Source organism: Archocentrus centrarchus, chromosome 8 (assembly GCF_007364275.1).
Source record: "Archocentrus centrarchus isolate MPI-CPG fArcCen1 chromosome 8, fArcCen1, whole genome shotgun sequence".
Lineage (NCBI taxonomy): Eukaryota > Metazoa > Chordata > Actinopteri > Cichliformes > Cichlidae > Archocentrus > Archocentrus centrarchus.
The window spans coordinates 18,753,960-18,771,783 of NC_044353.1; the positions used below are offsets into that span (position 1 = coordinate 18,753,960).

Below are 17,824 nucleotides of genomic sequence, written 5' to 3' on the forward strand. Positions count from 1 at the left end.
CACAGAGAGACAAAGAGAAATGAATGGAGGCATTGTATATGAGAGAAGTGGCCTCTTACAGTGCAGGGTGGATCCTATAGTAGGCCCAACGAACCAAGGTGATGCATGTCATTAATAAAATAAAATTAAAATTCTGCATGATCTCAAACCAAACCATCATTTTAAGAACACAATTTGACGCATTTTGTATACTTTTTTTTTTTTTTTAAGGACATTTATTCATTACTCATCTTGAGTCAGGGCACAGGGGTCACCGTCTGTGGTCAGTTCTGAATGCCCAAAACCACAAAGCACTCAAACTAACAGTTACAGAAAGTAATCCTGTGAGTTACAGATATTTGTTATTTGCTGCTTCTTTTGATTGAATTAATTAAAACTGTTAATACCAACTCATCCCGCCACTCGTTGACTGGCGCTTTAAGGCCATTAGAGTCACTCTGTGTGCAAAACATGAAAGCGGTCTCAATTACAGGATAACCGGGAATAAAGAAAGAACAAGATTATAACTTTTAGTGTTGCTATTTAAAGCTCCACAGTTCAGCTTTCACTCTCCAGAGATTTATTCCCACCCCTTAAATCGGTGTTTTTGAAGAAGCAGGAATTTAAATACATGGGAAAAAAAATAAATGATAATAATAAATAATAATAATGACAATGAAATCCAGGATTTCTCCACTGTGAGATCAGGCCTTCATTCTATGAAGTGAAGCGAGTGAAATAACTCACTCCATAGCACTGCAGAGAAGATTCACTGTTAGGCTAAAACCTAACAAATTTCAAAATCTACATTTTATTTTTAAATGACAACAATCATATTTTATTTGCTGTCCCTCTTTTCCATGTCCGTGCTTATAATGACTCTACCTCAACTTTAACAGGTTTATTAATCATTTCAAGATCAGGACTCAAGACTTAACGTAAAATGCATGAAAAATATTTTTCTGAAGGGACTTCTAAATATGAAGTTGTGCATTTCCTCTGTGTCAAAAATGATAAAAATGTGATGCATTTTATTTACATGATTTGGTGCAATCTCGCGTTCACAAAACGTTCCCAATAATTAATATGGGCAAATTAATAAAACAATTATAAAAACCGCCGAGCTTAATTAAACTCGCTTTGGTGTTTTGGTAAATGAAGCCAAAGCGCCGCGAAGAAGGGTGCAAGTCTAAAACTAGGAAATTAGGGATGCATTCCACGCGAACTTCATCATAACTAAACCAAAAACAAATGTCTGTCAGTGGAGGTCCAACCGTAAATCGTTCTTGGAATCACTGTCAAAGCATGTTCCAGCTGAATGAAGTTTAGTGATCACAGTCTGTGGAATAATTCCACAGACTGTGATCAGATGACGCTGTTTGTACTTGCAGAGTTGCTGTAAACAGTGCAAAAAATAGCCAGAGTGGGTGGATGTGGACAATCACAACAGTGACGCAAAAATAGCAACGGCACTCCTTAAACTTCACTTTGATTTTAATTTTTTATCAGCAGCGTATTAAATATTGGTATGTACATGTTTGAAAGTTACATAGAAAAAATATAGTATTACAGTAGGCCTATTTGTTAGTAGCTTGTTACACAATTACCTCCTTGGCATATATTAGCCTCCTCTGATCTATATGAAATACTCATCTTTTATCTTTGAAGAAGCCTTTGTCCGTGCTGCTCTCTCTGACGGTGACTGTCAAGAAGTTCAAGGTGACATCAGTCACGGTCACAGTGTCCAGGTTGGTGAAACAGGGGGTCCAAGATGAGGCTGGCTGCTCGTGGATGGAATCGATCTGTGAAGAAGTGACAGCAGCTTGTTCCCGGGGCAGAGAGTACTCCTTCACCTGATCGTGCGCTGCATGCTGCTTCAACTTGCTGGGCCGGGGGATCATGCTCAAACAGTGAGTCCTGTGCCTCCCCTGATCACTGCTGCGCGAGGCGAGTGCGCAAGAGTAAGACAGGCCCGCGCCTCCCAAATGTCTCTGCTCGCTGTTGGATTTGGGTGTTATCCTGGTCTCCTCCTGAAACCTCTTGGTCAGCTGCATGAGGCAGTGATCTGATGTCTCCCCGTGATGATGGGGGGGTCGGCTGTGGTGAGACATGGGCTCCCTCATTAGCTTGCTACGTTTGGCGTCTGGCTCTGCCGAGCTGCTCCCATCATCTTTATCAAAATGCGTGTGCAGTTTCGGTTTGCGCCCTCTTTTTTGGGGAACCGCTGGGACTCTTGAACCGTCGGAGGAGCTGGTGGAGTGGGTCTGGGCCTCCTCTCCGACTCTGGCGGACGAATATGGACACTTTCCCCTCTGTTGACCGCGCTGGGCGGGAAGATTGTGGGAACCACGGTGCGTAAACCCTCCCGGGCCCTCGGTGTTATGACAGGCTCAGGGATGGGATAGGAAACCTGGATCCCTCTGGGAGCCTCTCTTCTAAATTCATACGTCTTTTCTTTGGCTTTGGCTTTGGCCTGAGGAAAGAGCCATGACATTTATGAGGAGAGGTTTCCCAGAAATGAAAATCTGAAGTCTCTTGAGCAAATGTGAAGTTTAAGAGAGGCCTTGTCCTAAAGTTTCTTTGATTTAAAGGGAATGCAAGGCTACAAGAAGGAAAATAATACATATACGTAACTGTCGATATTATGTATAATTAATGCTTAAATCATATAAGTTATTTGCTCACCATCTCCTAGCCAGAATCACTTGGAAAAGAAAAAGAAAAAGATCTTTAGAGATCTTTCTGGTTAACCGTTTCTAAATGAACTGGAACCACACCACAATAGTTTCAAAATTTATAGGAGTGTACGCGCCAAATCACTGAAATGATTCATCCTGAATACATGTTAAGCCACACCTCGGAAAGACAAACGGGTCCAATAAAAAGGATTTAAAGAAGATTCACTCACCTTTAAGAGAAATGTCTCAGGTTTGGGTCCCCTCTTTTTCGGCCCGAACATCTCCCTTTCTCGCTCCCTGAATAACAACAATAATATTAAAAAAAATGTTAAAAGAATCTTCATATCGCAATAACCAATTATTTCTTATGGAGCCGAGAGTTCAATTGGAAAATCGAGTTTTAGAAACTGGTGCCAGATCACGACTATGGGGGTGAAGTTTTACCACCTCCCATTAGATTTTACAACATGAGTTAAATGAAAATCGAGAAAAGCAAATAAATATATATATGTTTGTGATTTTTATTTATTTAAAAAAAAAAAAAAAAAACCTGTCGACATCACATCACACAGCTATTTAAAGTGTCTCTGCTGAAACTTTCCTGCCAGGAAGGGGAGACTTATTGATGAAAATAAAGACTAAATGACTTTTTTGAAGGGACATTTTGAGATGCAAAATGCGCGGTGCCAGCCCGTTTCTGCAGAGAGAGGCCTACTTGCTGCGCTGTCAAACCCTCACCTCTCTTCGAAGGCAGAGAAGAGACGTGCATCCAGAATGTTTTCCTCCGGCTCCCAAGTGCTGTACCTACATCACAACAACCGAGAGGAGAGGTGGTTGGCGACATATCATGAAATGATCACATGTTAACGCGCGCAAACACGCGCTTGTAATACTTTTATCAAAGAAATCTTGCTGCTTGCGCTGCAATTACAGACTACGTAGCGGACGGTGACGCATGGTGAACTCAGCCATTGCTAAAGCTAGTGTGGACTTCAACACATCCCAGCGGGCTGAAACCGAGACATGTTCAGCACCTGCCAGGTGCACACACGCCACCGGACACGCCGCACACTGCACCGCTGTACACGGAGCGCGTGGAATGTATAAAAACATCCACAAAGCTGAGTAACGACACACTCTGAAGTGGTGCAGTTGTGCGAGCGGCCAGGATGGAGCGCTGTCCTTCGCAGCTTCGGCTATTATACTCACTTCTGAGACCAGCCCTTCCATTTGACGAGATATTCCCAACGACCCTGCAAAACAGACCCGTAATAGATTCAGGTTATCAAATGACTACATGTCGGCACTGCACAAACACACGTTTGCGTAACAGACGTAGAGACACAGCCTGTGGGTGAAAAAGCAGCGAATACCCGTCTGATTCGCCGTTTAATGATGGACTCGGCTGCGAAGACGCTCTCACCAACAGCCGAGAGCTCCATGGTTCACCATGCACCTCGTTTATTTCTGTATTTTTTATTATTTTTGGCTTCCCCTTGTCCTCTTCGGGTTGTTTAATTCCGCACATCCCATAATACGCAATCTGAAGAGGACGTCATCACGTCTTTTTCTGTTGCCAGGCGCCGCGGTCGGTAGGACGGACCGTGGCGGAGCACATTGGCTCAGTTGTTGCTACGTGCTCCGGATTTCTGAGTGAAGGGGAGGAGTCCTGCGCTCTGGCTGCTGTACAGGAATGTCTGGCACAGTGGAGTAAGCAAAGTCAAAGGCTCTCGGAGCGGGTCTACTGACCCCCGCGGTCCCCGAGGGGGGGGGGGGGTTAAAAGGGCCCCCCCACGGCCAGGAAAAAATGTTTAATTTCACTGGAATAAAAGTGAAACGCAAAGAAAGACAGAAGAGAGTGACTAGTTTGTTTAATAAAAGATCACATCCTTAAAAATAGTCAAATACATGTGTAAAAAAAATTAAATATAAGTCTATAAAATTTTAGAAACATGGAGCATCCAGAGCTAAAATAAATAAATAAATAATAATATCAAAATGCAAAATGTACGAAGTGAAACTGTCCCGAGCTTGGCCTCAGTAACCCCCAGGACCTATAGATCATATATACATATATATATCTTTAATTACTTTCTTATTATAAAACTACAATTCTGTGTAAGATCTAAGTACCTTAGTGTTCACATGCTGAATCTCAAAAGGGGCTCCTTGAGCTGCCCATGTATCGTTGTATCATGCGTAAATGGACGTGTGCGCTTTATGGTTAAATTACGACTTTCTCTCTGTGTCCTTGATTGAGCCAGCAGCGCACCAGAATTACTCAGATTACATAATGAGGATAAAAGAAATAATAGTTTACAAAAATATATGAATTTTTAAAATTGCCGGGTTTTAACGATGATTTCACGAGCTACCTGCATTTTTTATTTTATTTATTTTTTTTTTTTTTTGCATATGCATAATCGGCATCTCTGGCGCACAAAATGCGAAACGAAGTCGGTTTATTTTAACTTACTATTGATCACAAGAGTTGTGGAAACGATTGTTGCAAGAAGATCTAAATTTATACGAAGAGCAAATTTACGCTTTAATTTTAAGGTCGTGAATCCAAAGTAGGCACAAGTCGGAAGCGTCATGCCAGATTTTATTGCTGTGAGAGAAAACAACTTGTCGACTTCTAATCTTCCAGCAGCTTTTACATTTTTGTGGGGGAAAACGTTTCAAAGTAACACTTCATTGGGTACAAGACCTGATGTAGGCTGTTTTGGCAAAAAAAAAGTAAGTAAATAAATGTATTTATAAAGCGGATTTCAAGATACAAATCACAATATCATTCACATCCAGTAAAACCAACAAAACAAAAAAGCATGAGACCGGGTGTAAAATGACGCTATGGGACATAAGAAATAATGATAATTTTTTAAAAAAGTAAATAAAACAAACAAACAAACAAAACCCCAGAAAGAATAAAACATTACCCAAATTCCAGTTTTAAAAGATTTTTCTGCTTAATGAGCCCGCAGATCGTGGACTGGAGGACAGAGAGTCCCAAAGTGTTGGGACTGCAAAGACTGCCACCTTTAGTTTTTTGTTTGTTTTATTTGTTTTTTGTTTTTGTTTGTTTGTTTTTTTAGATTTATGGATGGATGAGAAGCCCTGATCAGCAAACATGAGAGACCTTTGAATCTCCCCAAAACTGACACAGGGCTAAATATCATTTTTAATATGTAAAATAGCGTAAAAACTATAGAGAACTCTTGAGAACAACTGCATTTGTAATTATATAAAAAAATGGTTTGAGGAATGCGTCACATTTCTCATTTGATGTAAAAAAAAAAAATTGTCTCAAACTTGGTCTTCCTTTCCTCTTAGACAGATCAGCCTTTTATTTATTTTTAATTTGTTTTTGATTCATTAGTGACCATAAATAATTTTTTAGTTATTACAGCAATGAGAAAAAAATAGTAGAAATTGCTGGAATTATTATTATTATTATTATTATTATTATTATTATTATTATTATTATTATTATTATTATTATTGAATATATTTAATAAATTTTAAGGATATTGTAACAGTCTCTCTGATTATTGATTACTGGGGCTGAACTGTTCTTTCCATTGTCATTTTCTGTGGGCCACAGGTGCAGATTTTCATCAGCTGTTCCTTAAAATAATGCATGAAAATAAAATAATAATAATAATGCATTTGGCCTTCACTTACATTTGTGATTTCATTCTTTAGCAGTCCTTATCACGAAGGAACTTTCCTGGCCGTCCACGCCAGTCTTTCTGCTGTCAGTCAAACAGGTTTCCAGTTTTTAATTGAAATCAGTGGAATTTATTTAAGGTCGCTTTAAGCAGCAAAACATGGACACAGTACTAAAAATGCACAACTTTCGTTTTAAATTTCTTCGACTATTTGCATCCTAAAGTTTGTCTATTAACATGACAAACAGGCAAAGCTGCACAACCTGTACAGGCCTGTAAGAGTTTATGCGCTGAATAAATGAAGCAAGTCTCTGCGTGAACTATTCACACAAAAACCTTCAAGTTTGTGTTGCGTCTGTCTGTCTGCACGCAGCTGATCTGGTTTGCGGGACATTTGTTGGGGGCCACCATGAAGATTTTTTAAAAAGTCTTTGCTTCTTCCAGAGGAGCCCAGTGAAAGGTGACGATGTTTCAGAAATGATGGGTATCATTTGATACGAATTAACCACGGAATTTTGAGATGATTTGAAAATATTTATATTGCCTATGGATGCAAATTCTCGAATTTTTTTTCTTGATCTGTTTTCTTGATCATTATGTTAAGTAAACCCCACAAATTTCGCACGCATATGCACCTCCAACAGCACCTTAAGTGACACCCATGGAACCAGAAGGAAACAGGCGGACAGCCGTTTAATTTATTTAAATTATTTATGCGGTTAATCACATTTTGGAACCCACTGAATGAAATTAAAGCCAACATTTGGAAGGGAGCACCGAGTCTGCTCTGAGGAGAGGCGCAGCAGCAATTTGACCGTCTTTATTCTCGACCATGTGAAAGATCATGAACGATCGACTGACAAACTTGCTGCTATCTGTCTGTTTAAAATTTCCCTGCAGCGGAGCGGACAAAGGCGGGCGCGCCGCGGACAAAAGATACGTTGTGGCTGCCGTCGAAATATGAACCACCATTTTGATAGTCATAGCCTGTAGACCGACATTTCCTGTCGGTACTAGAATGGCTGTAGCCTGCAATGGTTTGTACAGAGACAGAAAGCGGACTGGTGCGCGCTGAAAGGAGGCAGCCGCACATACACAGTCCTGCTGCCTCTGTGGTTCTCCATATTTGGCTGTAAGTCGGTGAAAAGTGAGTGTGCAGGAGCCGCAATGGCGACAGCCGTACATGAATAAACAGAGCTGGCTCTGTGAGAACATTATTGGCTCTCTGGTTTCTGGGCAACTGCCGCACGCAGCTCGCTCTTCACTGTCCTACTTATACCGGGCGACATTTTCTGCTCAAGGTGGCTGCTCAGACATTAAAAAAAAAAAAAAAACCGCAAGCGAGAAGATGTGAAACCGTGTGGCTTTGACCTGCAGCTTAGCCAGACTTAAGCGCATGTTTTGAATTAGAAAGCATTACCCAAAGCAGCAGCCCGACAAACGCAGGCACGTCTAATTTCACACCATAAGCCTGCGAGGTTTTTAGGTTAGATTTATTTGTGTCTTAATTGCTCTTTGAAAGGAATGAACTCTCCCCGGCAAAGCCAGAGAAGGTCCAATAAGGCTGTTGTTGTGTACTTTGAAGGGGAAATAAAAAGAGAAAATGAAGAGAACAGTCCAACTTCTCGATTCATTAAGGGATCTTCTATTTTTATCCTTTAATATTTCTGTCGTTTCTGAGATACCGCAGGCCGCCAGCGGTCCACACACAGGGATTTAAACTAGAGAAGCGATCCTGCTGCTGCTGGCGTGCTGCTGCGAGGCTGCACTGCCGAGATGAAACCAACACTGTGCAGGCTGCTGCTGGGTACGATGATAAAGGGGGTATGTGAAACATCACACTTGGTCTATAAATATGTTCCCCTGCTGAAACATGTTTCAGTTTCCTATAGCTGCTGATGTATGGCTGCCTCACAGGTTCAAAGCCACGGAAGGCCTATAGAGAGCGTCACGCGCAGAGAGACGTTTCAAAAGCCCAAAAGCTGTATGAAGTTCCGGGCATATAAACTAATATCAGCTAAGGTTCACCACTTTGAAAAGGCACCAGGTCATGCATGTCTCTGTTGGCCGGTTTCAGTCGACCCCCCAGTGGGCCTGTTAGGATTCATCGACCATTTGGGATTTCAGGAGTTCACAGTCCAGCCATCAAACTGGCTCCAAATGCATTCCCAATTCATCTATTAATATATTCTTCCCCCAAAAAATTAACTCATAATCTACTGGAAGCTCTAGCTAAATTTCGGGTTGATTAACTCTGTATTTTAGGTCTATTAAGGGGACATTTCCAAAACGAAATCCCAAAGAAGGAGAGGGAAATGGCCAGCTTTAGAGGAGCAAATTTCGATAGAGGTCGAGGGGGAGTCTGGAGGTAGGCTAATTCCTGTGAAAATGCTGCTCAGTGGCAATAAATTACCACCTAATTAAATGCGTCGGGTGGTGTCACCTCTGGGTCTTTTAATCTTGCACTGATTGGTCTTTATGATTTTAAAAATGGATTTCTTCACTGTTGAGGTTGATATTATGCTCTGAAAACCAAGAAACAGATACAGGTAATTTCCTAAAGACTGACTGTAAATTGGCAATAATGTCAAGATTTACAGGCGAGCAAAGAAGATTTGTTTGTCCCAAAATAGCAGAAAGCGACGGAAAACGATTCACTTTGCTCCGGACGATCTTTTAATTGAACGGGACAAGAAGGTGTTAATTATTAAAGTAATTAAAGGGCTTCAAACGAGTCCTTCTTTAACAGGAGAGCACAATAGTGGTACTTTCTTCAGGTCTTGTCTTGTTTCCTTATATGGCTGGCTGAGTTTTATCAGATGTCTGACAGGCAGTGACTTAACTGAAAAAGAAAGACACCTCACACGTTTTCCTTTCATCAGTTTGTCATCCTCTTATTGCAGAACACTTGTTTCTGTGTACAGTTTCAGACCTGACTCCAGGTTATATGGGCCTTCAGTGGGCTTCATAAAGGACGTTTCAAGGTGTCAAGAAAGGTCAGTATTTATTTAGTATCATTCACAAAAGTTGAACTTTGCACGTGTACCAATGGTGCTCTGCATGCACGGCCCCTGTCTGTGTGAGTGTGGACTTGTCCTTTCTAAATTTTACTGTATGATGACAATGCAGGGAAAATTGCTGTGTCATTGTGACGCAGAGCCCACAAACCTCAACAACTGGAAATGGAAACTAGAAACTGGAAATACAACATGCTGGAAATGCCATAAAGCCTGCTAGCAGACAGTATTTTAAATGTTTTATTATTAACACCCTTCCCTTTTACATTGTGCTGGACAGCACATAAACACTGGCTCAAATACCCTCTGTGATTCTTGATACAATCTAAGAATTGCATAACAGCCTTCCCTGCCTTCCCTCAGCTATGTTTTATGTTTACATTCCTGCTCGGGATCAAGCTGCTATAGAAAAATAATGCATGGGTAAGGCTTTAATAAGAGTGACTGGTGCAGTTATGCAATACAGAGGGCCCTTTGTGCAGGGTCATTTGTGATTATGCAACATGATCTGTTTTCCTATTTTTCCTTCACAACCAAGTTAGTGTTTCTAAAGTTTAATGCTCTGTTTTCTGCGTGAGCCAGAAGGCTTCAGACAAACTGCAGGGTGAGAGCAGTGATACACACACTTTACTGGAACTCTAAAGGGCAGCTATGAAATGCTGGCCCATAAAATGAAGCCGGTTCAAAGTATAAACTCGCAACATTCCCGGTTTGCCCGCAGGAGATATCAGTACGACACATCAGAGGTCAAATCTCTTTCTTTATTGTGAAACCAGTCAATAAGCTATGCCAACAACAGTAAGTCAGCCAACTCCAGGTATAACATACTTTATAACAATCATTTTGACTTTGAAATGAGTGCAAGAAGGAATGAAGAGAACAAAGTGAAAGGAAGAAAAGAAGAAGTAGCAAACAGACTCAAAATCCTCCAAAAAGGGTGAAGCTCTTCAATGGATTCATACAGCTTCTGATGCAGCAAACACATCTCCGAACTGCTTTTGAACAACATATTAAACGTCAATAAATATGCACTCTTCATTTTTCATCATTATAGCATTTTAGCATTCTCACTGGCTTTGCATTAAATGTGCGTAGAAGGCCGTTTCGACTCAAGTGTAGGGTACATCCAACAGCTTTGATATTTGAATTCTCAGCAGCATAGTCAAAACAGCTTGCACTCATTGGATTGCATGTAACAGCGTACAAAGTCAGTCTCGTAACACATTTAATCTCTGTAGCATACTCACTCATGACCCTGGCAGCCTTTTTTGTTTTTTTTTTTTGTACAACAAATAGTGCACACGTGTACTCTTCAGATCATAGGATGAGCTTTGAAAGTAAAATGAGATGACTGTTGTAAATCGGTGTGACATTAAAGCCTTCTAACAAAACTAGCAGTGTTTTAAACTCCAGGAATATGTCAGCAATAAATCACAATGTACAATAGGGGGGAAAAAAATCATCTTAACAGGGAAGACGTGTTTGATAAATGACACAATTTTCTTAATGTGCAACTGCCTTTAAAAAAAAAACAAAAAAAATCTACGTTATATTTCTTTCTTTCCAAAAATGTTTCTTAACTGGAAATGTGCGGATATATTAGCAGATCAGGCTGCAACAGCAGACCTGCTGACCGCTTTGCTGCACTAAGTGATGAGACAAAAACGTTACAAAAGAAAATGCCGGGACATCGCTTAAAAGCTGTCGACACAGTTGTGCGTCTCTCACAGTTGTCACAGCATGTTTTGTTTTGTTTTTTTCCCATTTTGCTAATCATAATCTTTAAAACAAGCCGCTAACAAAACATGCCAATTCAGCCTGAGGGTATTTGTCTAGGATTTTTTTTTTTTTTTTAAATGAAGGAGACTAGCTGTTTCCCCACTAATGACACAAGCAAACGTGTGAAAATATAATTAAGTGCTTTCAATTTGATCTTTGATCAGGATATACTCAACAACGTCCTCTGCAACTTCTGTCAGGACCAAAATAAGAGATATTAATACAAAATCTGTATAAACCTTCATACATCTCGGGTTATAAGTTTGGTACAGGTATGAAACGACAGCAAAAGTTTAGCTCCGTATGACAAATTAACTGATTTTTTATTATTATTATTTTTTTTTTGGTGGTGGAATATTTCCACCTGAATAGTATTCGCTCAAATCCTCGAGGGCACTTTCTTGGCTACAACATCACAGAGAGGAGTTACAGTATAAAACATTATAAGAAACATATTGAATTTCCATGATAAATTATAAATTTCCATATATACAAAATTCCCATGTTTTTACATATGCACATATGAACAGGATCATCCAATTGGTCAGTGGTAGTCCCATTTTGTAAGTAGTTTCTTAGAAAGAAACATATTCCTTAAAGGTTACGGTGAGACTGTTTGTTGTGATGTCAGTGATAATGATATTTCCCATAAAAGGGGAGACTGTTTTAACAGGTGCTTCTTTAGATCCCTCTGTGGTTTCCTGCGTGTCCTCTGTCACAGGAGGCGTATCTTTGACAGTGGGCTCAGGCTCCGGCTGTGTTTCTGCTTCAGCCTGCTTCTTAGTCTTTGGGCAGCTGAGGTCCATCGGCTCCTCTTGGCTGCCCAAATCCTCATACGTACATACACTGCTGTGGCGTGGGCCGCTGCAGTGGAGGTCCATTGGTTTATCCTGCGGTGGTGTGGGCACAGTGCTAGGCACACTGAAGCTCCTCGAACCCAGGTAGAGTTTGGATATGCTCCTGTCCTCCACGGGATCTGAGAGCTTCCTCTTGCGGTCACTGGGAAAAGAAGGAATCCGGATGTGGTCGACAGCTGTTGGAGTTGGGATGCTGGTATCCACAGCCCAAGAAGTTGGAGGAGAGCTCGCGGTCAGCTGTAAAGGTAAATCGTCCGGCAAATCAGCCTGACCCCGAGCCACTTCGGTGTTGTATTCCTCTGCTGTGCTTGGTGAAGGTTTGGAGAAATGTCTGTCTTTTGGGGAACACTTTATAGGATGCTCTGCTACAGAGAGGGAACTTCCATTACAAATCTCTTTGGGGACACCGTTCTCCAAGTGCTTCTCCAATTTGGTTCCATGTGCTGGATTGTTTTCTGACACTTTGATGTTTTGGGGTTTCTCTTCTCTCGATGATTCCCCGTGTTTACCCTTTGCTCCATGAACCTTGTTACTGTCCATATATTTGCTCATGACAATAACAATGCGTCCATTCTTGTTTTTATTCTTGATTATCTTCATTTTGCTGCTAATAGCACTTGGCAGGGTTGCATCTTTAGGATTGGGTTTAAGGGCGTGCTCGCTCTCCGCCTCTTTAACAGCTGGCTTCCTCACTTCCACGGCCAGCTCTTTGACTTTGCTCAGGCAGCCCGTGTCTTTGTCACGGACCCACTTCTGCTGCAGGGCCAGAGGTAAGTTCCAGCCTGGATTTGCAGGTTTACTGGTTGCTTCCTGAACTTTAACCACCTCTTTGAGCCTAGTAGCCTGTGCATCATACATATTTGGGTCAGGCTCATAGTGATGGTGCTTCTTGCTGTTTAGCTGATAGATAAACTTCTTCTTGCTGTTGGCCATCTGGTCACCAGGGATCTCCTGGCTGCTGGGCTGGTACTGATGGTGCTTCTTGCTGTTCAGTTGGTACTGCTGAGGCTGGGAGCGCTGCTGCACCTGAATGGGATCAGACTTCAGGTTGGCTTCTGCATCCTGAGATGTTTCCTCAAGACCAGTAGGAATACTTGATCTTCGGGCAAATGAGGGCACCTTCAAGAACAGATGAGACTCAATTCAGCATTTTAAAGACATTTATAAAAAGTTTACACTCAACTCCACAATACAGTAACAAAATAAAGAAAAGGGATTGAAATTCTAGGACCACTTAAAGTAATCCTGTCAAAGAATGAGGCTAAAATTAAAGCTCTTAACCAGAGAATCATTTAGAGTTAGGGTTAAGTAACCTACCCACCCTATTATGGAATCTATGTGTATTTGGCAATGCTAAAGGGAAGTGGTTATAACAGCCAAAATGCATGTGCAAGATTTGTTTTGAGAAATAAAACCAAGCAGTGTCTGAGTGTGTAGAACTAACTGATCACCTGCCTCACTAAACTGGTCCACCCAATTTGTCATTTTTTTGGTTTGTTTGTTTGTTTTTTGGGGGGTATGTTGTCCTGAACTGAACTGAGTAAACTAAGATAGCATCATTATGACATCAGTCATAACAAAATCATATCAGACTCGTCAAAGCTGTTTGTTTGTTTGTTTGTTTGTTTCTGGGTTGGGAAAATAAACTGACATCTGCTGCTGGATCACCAAATATTAAAAATGATCAACTCTATCAGGGATCAAAATAAACTATCCAACAAGGATTCAGCTCACTGCCACTCTCCCGCCATCTTGCCCCCCCCCACCCCACGCCACAGGCTGACCTCACAGACGTCAGAGGAACGCTGCAGCCGAATGCTCAAGATGATTTGGAAATGACCTCAGGTCAGTGAAGTGCCACCTGACATATCACGCGTTATCCCCGACTGCCGGCCACGTGTGACTCTGGCAGGGTGGTATGCCACTTAAGAAGTGACACTCCATAACAATCAGCTCCGAGTCTCTCAAAATATATAATCACACTTGGCTCAGAACACGGGCCTGCAAATGCCTGAGCTGAGGAAGTTAAAACAGAATGCTGCTTTGAACTGTATACTTTTGCCTTGGGATAACAAATGGCAACATAAAAGAAAACATTCTACTGGTGCAGATTTACTTGGTGCAAGAAAAACCCTCAGGCATGAAGCCCAGTTTCAAAATGGGTAAGGACAGAAATTCAGCTGCACCGCCCCCTCCTCCCACTGAAAAAGAAATAAACATTGACACACCTGACAGTATGCCGCCTGTTAAGGCCTTTGACAGTGGGAATGTTTCTACAGAAACTATGTTGTGATGACTCAGACACTACCTGGAAAAAAGGATGTTTTGGTTTCGGTCCACGTTTTCGATATCCCATCATCTGCTCCTGCCTCTCTCTGTGAAAACAAAGGATAATAACGTAACATACCTGCCTGCCACATACATGTGAAATACTTCATTTCTCAGACATCTTTCTATACATTAAAATCTTATTATAGCAATAGAAAATTACAGGTTTGACATTTGAAGTATTCAAGGTTAAAAGTGGCATTTTGATTTAGAGGACTAATGAATGCCCACATGTGACCCACTGCAAAGCATTATGGTCCTTATTTGCATAGCTCTCCATGGTAATCGGCCCATTCCTTATTCTCATTATCCTGAAGAAATTCAATTAAGGCTACAGCAGGGAGAATCTCAAACGTCCTCCCTCATACACCACACCCTTCCTCTTCTTACATTCAATCTCTAATTAGGGTCATGAGGTACAAATGAAAAGGGATAAATACTACATTGCGGAGTACATCTGGGATACACCCTAATGCCAGGCTTTGTGCAGCACAACACCTACACTTTAAAAGTGCAGGGTGAATAGTATCAGACTAATAACAAACATCTATTGAATCTGTTTCTATTGAGGGAGGAGATGCAGACGTGTTTTTGTAGCTGCACTGGCTGGACTGGGGACAGTATGAAATATTGCTCCCTGATATAAACCTCTACTCATCACTTGGCTCATAAATAACAGCAGCGGGTGAAGGCCGGCTGTACACAGGCTTCACTAGGCATGAGTAAACCCAGCCTGTTGTTGCTACAGATGTACTATCAGAGCTGCCAGAAGACTGCCACAATAAACAGTCAACGTTGCTATAATGTGTATGATTTCAAAAGGCGTCTAACGGGGTGACCCCTATTCACAGAAGATTTGGCAATTACAGACTCCCTTGTCGAATCCCATCCCCCATCCACTGGGAGCAGAGAGGAATCCACACACACAGCGCAGAGGCAGCACTCCATGACCATCAGCACACAGCCACACACACACACACACACACACACAGAACCAAGCAGGCGGGCAAGCAGGCTGTGGGGGGAATATGAGAGCAGTACACTGGAAACGTTGAAGAGCGCTGCGTGTCAATTAGCCTTTTCAGAAAAGCGAATTCCTTTCCCCAGCCATCATGTCTTTACCCAGTCCCATGAGCAGCCTGCTGGACTGCAGCGAGAGAAAAGATCTCAGAGGCCTCACGAGTCCAACAATCTATACAAGATGCAGTTGTTTGTGTGCTGTAGGGCTATAATGTCAACAGCATTAGAATTAACTAGCCTCTGCACCTCTGAGGTAGACGTTGAGCCAGTCTTGATTGTTTTACAGGCCTCTGGGTAAGTCCTGATTGATAGCAGGTTGTCAGCATAATCTAAGCTTACCCAAGGTCCAACACAAAGTTCATTTTATAAGATGTGTCAGAACTAGTGCTGAGAGGTTCTTCTAGTGGGTGGAAAACACTATGAAACCAGCCTGCAAAAGCAGAGCCGAGCCCTTTGGCAGACTAATGGTGAGGAGAATCCCATCAGGCAGCAGCGTGGCCTCCTCACATTAAAACCCACAACAAAGCTGCTGTGCCTGGGTCCTGAACACTAGTTACACTGTCTCCAGTGCAGCTTTATCCTCTGGCTCATGACTGCACAGCAAATTAACATGTAAATTATAATAACACATGAGGTACACTGCCTTTTCGTTTTAGTAGTCCTCGATACATCTTGTGGCAAAAGCAGTTTCTTCTGTGAAATTGGCCAATGGCCTGCACCGATCCTTATTGTGCTCCAGGCAAAACCCCACATTCTCATAATTATGTTACGTTTTTTTAGGGGAAAAAAATTGAAGTCCTCATTCAGATCTGATCTGTCCATTACCACGATTGAGGAATTCTCACTATCATATCCCCAGTGTTTACCCCAGGGAGAAAAGGGGAGGGTGAGGGTGGGGGGTGGGTCAGTGCTAGAGTTACTGGCGCGCCCCTCCTCCCATGCCCTTATATGGCCATGGTTGCACTGGAGGCTGCGCGGCCTTGTCCGAAGTCCACATCTCTCTCACCTGAGTTGAAACGCGACGAGAAGGCGCGGGTCAAGGATGTTTTCCTCTGGTTCCCATGTGTTGTATCTGCGGAGAGGAACACACAACTGTCAGAGCTTTTTTTTTTTTTTTCCTAACTGACGGGCGCACAGGGCTTAGCCTAGGGCTGCCTCACTCACTCACTTACATTCCCACATCTTCACAAGTAATGTGCCGCCAGAAAAGACAGGTGAAGCAAGTCTCCAGTTTAATGCAAAACAGGATTTCTGTTTTGTCTCTGTCGTTTAATCGAGATTTGAAGGGGGGGGGGGTTGGGGGTGTTAGTCGCAATCCCCGCTGCAGATTACCCACCACGAAGACGTCCACTGGCAGAGGGAAAAATGTCAAACTGAATGCGTCTGTATGTGCTCTCCAAACGCTTCTTCCAGCACCAACATGCAGTCGGCCATTTTACCACCCCTGTCTCGTAAATTCGCTGGCAGAGCAGAAATAATTAAAACGGGATTACATGGCTGTGCCTACCCCCTTCCCTCGCATAAATTAGTGAAGGCATCCGCGGATACACTGAAACACATACCGACCGCGCTCTTCCAGCTTCCACACACACACACACACACACACACACACACACAAACCGCTGTGCGCGCTCGCCCTTCATGGTTTGCATTTTTAAGTAACAACACTTCATCTTGTGACACAACGTTGAGATGCATCATTTCAGTGCTAAATCCTTGTAAATGCATTTGAAGGCGTGCAGTAAGACTTACTTGGGAGACCAGCCTCGCCACTTGACCAGGTACTCTATCTTGCCCTGTGGTGGTGGAGGAGAACATTTTACTGAGGCTCACATTAAAGCGCGACAATTCATCGTCAGCGATTTCATTGCGCTTTTTACAAACGCGCTTCGTCTCTGTTACCTTTCGAATGCGCTTCTTTTCGATGCCCTCCACCGCAAAGACATGCTCTCCGGCGGCAGGGAGGTCCATTCTCGGCTCAATCCGATCTAAAGGGGACGGGGAGTAGATGAAATGCTGGCTACGCACCGTCGATGTGCCGTCCGTTCGGTGCGTGCTCTGCGCGCTTGGTAGTTTTCCAGTTGTATCCAAATCCAACTGTATCCCCCCCCACCTCTCTCCTCTCTCACTCCCTCTCTCTTCTTTGCACACTCCACAGTCTTGGTATTGAGCGTACAGATATTCACAGTAGTGCGGCTGCGAGCAGCTCTATTCGTGCAATAGCCTCAGCTCGCTGTGTGACGTCAGGGGGGAGGGGGAGAGGAGGGGGAGGTGGGGACCTTGTAGAAAGGTTGGGGGTTTTATCCCGAGCGTAGCGGACTACAGGATGAAAATTTGGAAATTCAGATCATTCACTGCTTTACTATCACGGGACGCGAGGACGAAATCCGCCCGTGCCGTGATACTGTTTTGCTGTAAAATAAAGGTGGGGAAGCCCTACTCCAAAAGCTGATGTAACACTCCTGAAACCTCAAATCACTTTGCATGACTTTTTT

At 42.6% G+C, this 17,824-nt stretch overlaps 2 protein-coding genes across 2 annotated transcripts; both read right to left on the bottom strand.

Annotated features, from left to right (window-relative positions):
* Positions 1-1,471: 1,471 nt before the first annotated feature.
* On the bottom strand, positions 1,472-4,221 carry cbx8a (chromobox homolog 8a (Pc class homolog, Drosophila)). Its single transcript, XM_030735729.1, is given in 6 exon segments — positions 1,472-2,194; positions 2,197-2,452; positions 2,888-2,954; positions 3,396-3,461; positions 3,867-3,910; positions 4,031-4,221. Coding segments are annotated over 6 exon segments (1,068 nt in total). The 5' UTR covers positions 4,100-4,221; the 3' UTR covers positions 1,472-1,628.
* A 5,896-nt stretch (positions 4,222-10,117) lies between these two features.
* Positions 10,118-17,506, bottom strand: cbx4 (chromobox homolog 4 (Pc class homolog, Drosophila)). Its single transcript, XM_030735728.1, has 5 exons — positions 17,232-17,506; positions 17,082-17,125; positions 16,336-16,401; positions 14,290-14,356; positions 10,118-13,100 (listed from the first exon to the last, which is right to left on the bottom strand). Exons 1-5 carry the CDS (start codon positions 17,298-17,300, stop codon positions 11,700-11,702), a joined length of 1,647 nt encoding a protein of 548 aa, XP_030591588.1. The 5' UTR covers positions 17,301-17,506; the 3' UTR covers positions 10,118-11,699.
* Positions 17,507-17,824: the final 318 nt, after the last annotated feature.

Excerpts from the sequence above, each read along its gene's own strand:
- cbx4 (XM_030735728.1), bottom strand. The coding sequence starts at position 17,300 with ATGGACCTCCCTGCCGCCGGAGAGCATGTCTTTGCGGTGGAGGGCATC. Across the intron at positions 16,402-17,081 it reads TGGCGAGGCTGGTCTCCCAA|ATACAACACATGGGAACCAG; the intron begins GTAAGTCTTACT and ends TCCTCTCCGCAG. Across the intron at positions 13,101-14,289 it reads CAAAACATCCTTTTTTCCAG|GTGCCCTCATTTGCCCGAAG; the intron begins GTAGTGTCTGAG and ends CTGTTCTTGAAG.